The 8,607-nt window shown below is 35.8% G+C and overlaps 1 protein-coding gene across 3 annotated transcripts in view; it reads left to right on the top strand.

Moving 5' to 3' along the window:
• The window catches only part of polh (polymerase (DNA directed), eta), a 28,418-nt gene extending 24,313 nt beyond the window's left edge, over positions 1-4,105 (top strand). For all 3 annotated transcript variants that reach the window (XM_062995965.1, XM_062995967.1, XM_062995966.1), the window contains exons 6-11: positions 330-433; positions 507-626; positions 1,869-1,992; positions 2,079-2,144; positions 2,233-2,405; positions 3,016-4,105. In XM_062995965.1, coding sequence (XP_062852035.1) covers positions 330-433; positions 507-626; positions 1,869-1,992; positions 2,079-2,144; positions 2,233-2,405; positions 3,016-3,850 — 1,422 coding nt within the window. In that variant the 3' untranslated portion in view covers positions 3,851-4,105. The remainder of the gene's footprint in view (positions 1-329; positions 434-506; positions 627-1,868; positions 1,993-2,078; positions 2,145-2,232; positions 2,406-3,015) is intronic.
• Positions 4,106-8,607: the final 4,502 nt, after the last annotated feature.

The raw sequence follows: 8,607 nt of genomic DNA on the forward strand, positions 1-8,607 counted from the left end.
TATTTATTTTGACCAAAGAGCTCAAATAGAAAAAAATTAAATGATGAATTAATGTTGGCTAGTTTTGGCAATATTTCTTTTTTTGTAGTTAAATTATTAATATTGTTAAATATTGCTAACTATATTAAACTTAGTCCACTGTGGTTGGATAAGTAAGGTAATTACAGAATATTACAGACTGTACTTGTCATTATGTTAACTTAAGATCAATGTAAATATGATTTTAAAAATTTGGTTTATCAAAGAAATGGGAATAATTTTTACTTCATTCACATTTATGAAAGGCTTTAACAAGTAATTTTACTCATAATGCAAATATCAAATTGCAGGTGTTGGCCAAGCTCGCATGTGGTCTTAACAAACCCAATCGACAGACTGTGCTGCCACTAGGATCAGTTCCTGAACTATTTAGGACGCTGCCCATCAGTAAAATGTAAGTCAGTTTCCAATAAGACGAATACTAAATGCTTACAAATGTATGATGTTGTATTGTGGTTATTTTTCAGTCGCAACCTAGGAGGGAAACTAGGTGTCTCGATTACGGAGACACTAGGAGTTGAGAACATGGGTGAACTCACTCAGTTCACACACTCTCAGCTCGAGGAACACTTTGGAGAAAAAACTGGGTAAGACATACAGAGAGGCCAGAGTATGCAAATGCTGGTTTTCAAATAATGAAACTATTTAAACAAACAAGCTGCTCTAGCATTGCATCAAAAGACATCTTTACATGACCATACTATGAAGCACTCAAATAACAAAGATACATCTTCTGATTGCTTTATGTTGATTACTTGTATCTGTTATTATTACAGAACATGTAAATGTATCTTTAAGAATTTAGAAGGCAGGCCAAATGGACTTACCATTTTTTACAGTTAAAATCAAAAGTTACCGTACACTTATTTAAAACATCTTGAGCTGTTAAAGGATTTCGCCACTTTGATGTTTTTCTTTTTCTGCATAGTTGCACTTTGTCATTAAATTCAGTTTGAAAATATAAAAGAAATAAACACACAATAAACATTTTTATTTTTTTTAATTACGAAAATGTTATCTAACACCTATAGGTCAAGTGCAAGAAAATAATTTTCTTTTTAGTTAGACAATTAACAATACTTGGAATCCTGTTAGATGATACACTCAGGCTTGGTTACTGCAAGCCCTGCTAAATCTTGTCTGAAGAGTCAGTGCTTTTCAAAGAGCGCATTGAAAGGTAGTTACTAAAGGACACAGATGAACATTAAGAAAACTGCAGTTTTTCTTATGCAATGCCTTCTGAAGCACACTTCAAAGGCACACACATCTAACTGTAGTTTCTGGTCTTGTACTCAATGGACTGATTTTTTAGGGTGTCCTGAATTTTTAAAATGTTATGTACGGTAGATGGTAAAACACCTAAAATATTTTTTTAAATCATTAACAATTCTCTTTCCAATACCCAAAGACTGAGCCTTTGTTGTATTCAGGAGAGCTTTTTATACTCGATCATGATTTTCTCACCTGTTACCAGTTCACCAACTTATTGCATAATGTTTCAAAATGGTGTATTTTGAAAATGTTATAAACTTTTTTGTTACACTTATTATGCCCTGTCCCCTGCCCTGTTCTTTTGCTTATTTAAGCTAGCTTGTGTGCTTAAATATGTTACTAAAATAGTTACATGTCAAACGCAGCAAGAGGAACAGAGAGGTGTTATTAAAAGAGAATCCACTTCTTTATAATAAAACATCTTTCAAAGTGTGACTGTTAAAATAATTTATTCGGCCTGGTAATAAATTACTCACAGACCATTACTGGTGGTTGGGGACCACTGTGCTAGAGAACATAAGGAGCATTTTTAATTAAATGTCAATTTGTTCCCTAAGGCCGTGGCTGTATGACTTGTGCAGAGGTATCGAATCTGAGCCAGTAAAACCCAGGCAGCTCCCCAAATCTATTGGCTGTAGCAAGAACTTTCAGGGCAAAACAGCATTGGCTACCAAGGGTCAGGTAATCAAGTTTATGTCTTATTAATAGACATTTGTTTTTATTTAAAGTTTTTTTTTAGTGTTCATTTTCCTTTTTTGTGTGCCCAGGTTCAGCACTGGCTGCACCAGCTTGCCCTCGAGCTGGAGGAGAGACTGAATAAAGACAGAGAGATGGTAAGGAAGCATTAGAATTTAAACGCCATTTACTGTTATGTTGTTTTTCTTCTGTTAAAAACAAGACTCATTGTTGTTAACTCTAAAGAATGGCCGGGTGGCCAAGCAGCTGACCGTGGGGGTCCGTCAGGCAGGAGATAAAAAGCCAAACAGTTTCTCCCGCTGCTGTGCTCTAGCTCGATATGAAGCCTCCAAGATCTCCAGTGACAGCTTTGCTCTAATTAAGAGTCTGAATATTGCAGGCAGTCATCAGGAGGCATGGTGAGTCATTGTAATAGTTTGAATGAAGTATTGTTAACAACATTTTAACATTAAAATTAGCTGTCTGCAGAAAGCTCTATACAGATATAAAATGTCAGGAATGTCTCTAAGGGCAACTTTATAACCAGCAAAAACATCTGCATAAAACAAAAAATAGGTCAACTGTGTTATAATTTAGGTTCAAATACTGCTGTGCCAGAAAAAGCACCTGCTCTAAAATTAGCACCTTGAAGGTTAACTGAAGTTTGTTGCTGATTGCATAGACATGGGCTGCGTCTGAAATCGCATACCTAAACAGTACGAACTAAATTCGAGGCGGCACACTGCTCGGCCAGTAAAGTAGTACGCAAGTGCTGAGCCATCTGAATACCCAGCAGAATTTAACACACAGAATTTTGATACCCATCACCACTAAGACCTAGGTCTCGACAAGGTCATCAGCCTAGCTGTGAACTTGTCATATTTTCATAAACCCAAAATATAGCCTACTTATGAAAGAACTCACATTTTGTGTTTATTGGATAAAGGAGTATGTTTCAAACATGCAGTCACAGAAAATGTGCTTGTAAACCTTTGACTTCAATTGTATTAACTTGTATCATTTGTGTAGGTCTCCTGCCCTCACTTGTCTTCACCTGTCTGCCAGCAAGTTCATAGAAGCCACATCAGGGGGAATCACCAGTTTCCTCAGCAGTGATGTTGCTTCTACACAGTCACTTTTTACCTCCACTCAGCCGCCATCAAAAACAGAAGCAACAACCAAGAAAGCAGGTACCATCCAGGCTTTGTTTCTAAAGGCTGCTGAGAAGAAACAGAAAGAGGTAGAGGAAGAGCCAAGGGATGATGAATCCAGCGAATTCACTTCATCTTGTTCTAATTCTGTGTTGCACATAACTGAGAACTTTTCTCACAGCACAACTAGCACAGTTCCTCAGAAAGCAGCAGCTGCAGTGGCTTCAAGTACTGGAATTTCATCCTTTTTTCAAAGGAAAACTTTGGAAAAACAATCAAAAGGGCTCTCAAGTGAGGAACATGTGAAAGAAAGCACTGAGAACACGTGTCAGATTGACAAGACTCTGCAGGGATCTTTACCAGATGAAGTACCCATCACTCATGAGGTTCAGCAGGGTAGTACAAACTCTCTTAGCTCATCAAGCCTTCCTGAACACATTCCCAAAGAGGACCTGCTTAAGTGTGAACACTGTGGACAGGAAGTGTTGGTGTGGGAGATGCCTGAACACACTGACTACCACTATGCACTTGATTTGCAGAAATCTTTCTCCTCCTCTGTCACCTCCAGCTCATCCTCTGTTTCAGTCACATCTGAAACTCTGCAGTCCTCACGTGGAAAAAACAGATCCAAACCTCAGGCTGGACCACAGGCAAAGAGAGCCCGGCGGATGGATAGCAACATTAAGCTTGATTCGTTCTTTAAGAAGACTTAAATTTAAAACTGTTTTTACGCTGAACAGCAAATGAAGCGGCAATCATGTTTTTACAGAATTGATCATAATGTACAGTGTTAAATGTGATGACGTGTGAAAGCAGAAAATCTTACAGACAATAAAACAGAAAATAAATTATTAAAATAAATAAAAATGTTTGTTTTAACAATGAAATTAATATTATAATACAACATTTAAACCTTTGAACTGTAGATGCAACATAAAAAAAAAATATATATATTTGAATGTTTTTACAAAAGGAAATTCATGTTTGTCTTATTTCACTGTCAAATCCAGAAGAAAAACACTGGTGCAATGCACAGAAATACAAGGGTTTTTCAGAAATGTTTCTGCACTTTTTTAAAAACTGTCTTAAGAATTTCAAAAACATTTTTCCCAGTGTTGGACCAACTTTTTAATTCCATCAGCAAAAAATATTTTTGTTTGAGCGTGTAGCCACTGATGCACCGCTGCTTTTACATCATCTCATGAAAATCTATTTCTTAAAGCTTCTTTGAGCGATCCAGAAGGGTGGAAATCAGATGGTTTAAATCCAGACTATAAGCTCTCTCTCAGACGACCATTTATTACTTCTCACACTCTCACAGTTTCCAACGAAAATATAAAAGAAAACTATTTAAAGATCCCTCGTAGAAGTTCATTTTTATTATTAGCAACCGCATCATCCTGATCCAGGTTGTGGTCACAAGGTGGGAATACACCCTAGACAGGGTGCCAATCCATTGCATTATCTCTCTCACTTATACCCATGGTAAAAGTTAAAGTAGCCAGTCTAACTATTAGTATGTTTTTAAAAGGTAAAAAGAAAACATTAAACAGTTACTTTAAAACAGATTCAAAAACATTAAAAAACCCAGAAGCTGAGGCATCCACACTGCCAGCTGTAAAATCCAAGTGGATTTATTCAGATCATAGGACGCTATGGGCTTTATATATTTGGTTGGAGCACTATTCTTCTTAGTGTTTAAACATCCCAACCACACCGCTATGTCTGCTACACCTACCAGTACAACACACTCCCCGCATTGCATTGACAATGTCAGCAACATGGTTATGGTACACCCCCCAAAAAATCAGTGGTGGTGCTCTGGGGTCACTTTTAATTAATACATGTGGTGCAGGAAGGGGACAAAATATACAGACCAACAAACTGGCTACACTCAGTAAGTTTATACCCACAAAGTTCATCTGTATGGTAAGTGTAACTTATAAAATCATCTGAATGTATGTACCAGATTGATGTAACTACAACGTATTTGGTAGGTGTACATTTGGCACATCATTTGGCCTGTTGCATGATATTAAACAGGCAGTTCAGTGTAGCAACTCTGAGTGTTCTACAATGCTTTGAAGTACTGATCAGTTCATGGAAACGTTTGGTTAAAGGTGTTGCTGCTGAAGGTGGTACAGTTACGTTTAAGGGGCTATACTATGTCCACACATAGACAGGGGTATTGCAAAACATTAGTCCTTTATTAAATAATATTATTTAAAACTGTTGCTGTCTTAAGTTGTTTAAGAACGTTTATTTATAGCTTGACAATTATTTTAATAAATAGTACTTTCATCTCGTGTTCATGGATTCATCATGGATTTGAGGTGATGCTTATTAGCCACCACAAGATGGCAGTAAAGTTTAACTTCAGTGGTTTTAAATGGGATTACAGAGCACTATTATTAGTTGCACTCATTATGGACGCAGGTCCGTTCATTATTTTGTAAGTCATACATTTTATATTGCGGGGAGCAAATCTATCTGGGGGTGGGGGAATTGCGTTTCTTGCCATCCCAAAACATCTGTGCAATAAACAACTGATGGGAAAAATGATGGATCCTTACATACTGCAAAGATAGTAAGTAGGATATTTTATTCATAATGTTTACATCAGTATATTACAATACCACGGTAATGATATGGTAGTGTGTGTTATTCTAATATGAGTGTGGTTTCCTAAGTCTAATTGGAATACAGACTTAATTGACATATTAGTATTAATTGGTTATTAAAACATTTTTGTGTTCAGAATGTAATTACCTGTACTTGATTTTGACAGTTTAGACATAAGTATTAATAATAAATACAGAAACAATATCTGACTAGTTTTAAAGAGAACAATCTAAGAGAAGCAGCAGTATAAAAGAATATTAATGTAAAAGTTAAGAAAGTGTATGTTTTGATAAAATATGTTCAACATTTGTTCTATTTTCTACATAACCCTTTTATACTTTACAGTGTAACAAGCTGCATAATCCCCAATCAGTTTGATGTCCACTGGACCAAATAATTTTTACCTTGAAAATAAAAATATTTATACTAAGGATAACATTTCTCAAAGAATTATTAACTTTTCTAAAATAATTATTAATATTAAAAATGAAAAGGGTTTTAGCAATTCTAAACTTTAAAATGAAACTTTGTGTATTAGATAGACTGATGTTCATTTGTGTGTAGTGATCTGTTTCACATTTACATAAGACAGCAGTGACCGTGTGCAGCCATTGTGAAAAATATCTGGTGGGAGTTCCTGATACTGTACTGTAATTTCAGCCTCTTACATCAGCTTACTGTAAAACAAATTAACTCATTTCACATTGTTACAGATCAGATTACAGGTCAAAGATTCGAGATTTCCTGCCTACATATGTTTTACAAACAATTAAAGGCAGCCACAGTGAATAAACCATGTTTTATTTATTTACATTATTACATATGTAAACCTTTTGTACAGAATTGCACAGAAAATGCATAAAAGTTCAAAATATTTAGAGGGCAAATTGTAAAAAGCCTTATAGATAGTGACAGATGAAGATATAGATCAAAAAATTAAATTACAATTTATTTTTGCTTTTTTTTCTCTTTACCTTTTTGGTGTAAATAAATTTACTTTTCTCAAAACTGGAAGCAAAGTGAACTACAACATGGTGAAAGGAAAACTAAAGACAGATACAAACCTGAATTGATGTCTTACTAATTCAATACTACAGAAGAGAACTAGACATGCACAAACTGATACAAGTTGCAGCTCGTAACACAAAGCATTTGAGTTTAGAAACAAATGTGACAACCCCTGCTTGTGTAAATATCAGACCTTTAGCACCAGATCAGGTTTAAAAAGAACTGCACAACAGTGTGGGTTCAATATGCACCATCTCAAAAGAGCTTGTTTTAAACAAGGCACTGTAAAAGAGCACCTCGGATTAACATTGTAACATCAGTAACCTTAAGAAATAAAGAAAAAATCTTTCTGTGGCCTGCGATCAGTTTGCATAATCAGTAAAAGAGCAGCGAAAGTGACCATCAGGATTTTCGGTTCCAGGTCTAACAGAGACTTAATATTTTCTGAGAAACTAAAGCACTTGAGTGTAGACAAGAAACATTGGATTTATCAGTTATATAAAGATTTGAACACATTAGCACAAGATCTAGCAATCATATCAAATTTAGTGGCATTCAGAAACAATTACGCATACAAAATCTCATGTTGGTATGGCAGTCTCTCAGTTTTGTTACTTTAGGAGATGCTTTAATCTACCTTAAATTTGTAAGACTGTGTTTGTGTACATGCACTCTGTTAAACAGCAGGAAGGACCCTGATTGCATGTTTGACATTGCTGGCACAGTAAAGATGGAAAACGCATTTGATATCATGTCCCAAACTCTGGATGTTAAGGTGACAGTTTCATAACATCATATAGCAGTAAAATTTACTGGTAGCAGAATTAAGTTACAGATCTAGTTTAATAACTGCGTAATATTTGAATAGCATAAAACAGGATCATCCAGAAAATCTGCCTGGCATGCAGACTTTGGTGGAATCAGCCTATACAGACTAACGAAAAAAGTCTTGCAGTGTAAGCAGCACGTTTGCGATAATCGTGCACAAAAATGATCTCCAGACATTCATCTTCACTAACTGCTTCATTGTGGTCTGGGTTGCAGCCACCCAAACACAATGCAAGTTAATGATTTATTACGGACATCTAAGATCCCAGACTGCATAGGATAAATATGTTGTAATTTTGCAAGCACTCAAGACAAATGTTGGTCATTAATGTTTCCTGATACACTTGCTGCAGACTTTCAGGCTTAACATCATGATCTGTGATTTAATTATTGTGAGACCCTGAGTACAGAGATTTGTACTTTTAAAACTTTTTAAACATTGAAACTGCCACACTATTATGTGCCACAATTTATAGCTGTCAATAATCACACATACACACAACAATGACTGTTAGTAGGTTTACACTGCTGGCACTTAGTTTATGAGTTGGTCTGTCACCATAATAGCTGCCATTAAATACATAGTGCCCAAGATTTTTATTTTCAGTTGGTAAAGAACTTCAGATCTTTTTTATACAGGCAAATTGAGGAGCCATCCTGCAATTCACACTTGGCACCTGAGCAGTAATACTCGAGATTAAATATTCAGTCGAAACAGTCCCAGCACGAGACTTAAACAACATCGCTGTTGAACAAAAGTAGTGCTGTGCCACTCCTGAAGATCCACCAACCTGCCAGACTTAATTTCAACACATTTGTGTGTAATATACAGGTGCTACTTTAGGGCCTTATGGAACTGGATTACGTTTGAGTTTAGGGCACGCATGCATTTAAAACAATAAAAACATTATTACTCCTCTGCACATGTATTGCAGTAAATGAACATAAACTGGTTGTGCAAGTAGCTTATTGTGGGGCTGTATTCACAAAAACATTTTACAAAATAATCACA

This window comes from Trichomycterus rosablanca, chromosome 5 (genome assembly GCF_030014385.1).
Source record: "Trichomycterus rosablanca isolate fTriRos1 chromosome 5, fTriRos1.hap1, whole genome shotgun sequence".
NCBI classification, from domain to species: Eukaryota; Metazoa; Chordata; class Actinopteri; order Siluriformes; family Trichomycteridae; genus Trichomycterus; species Trichomycterus rosablanca.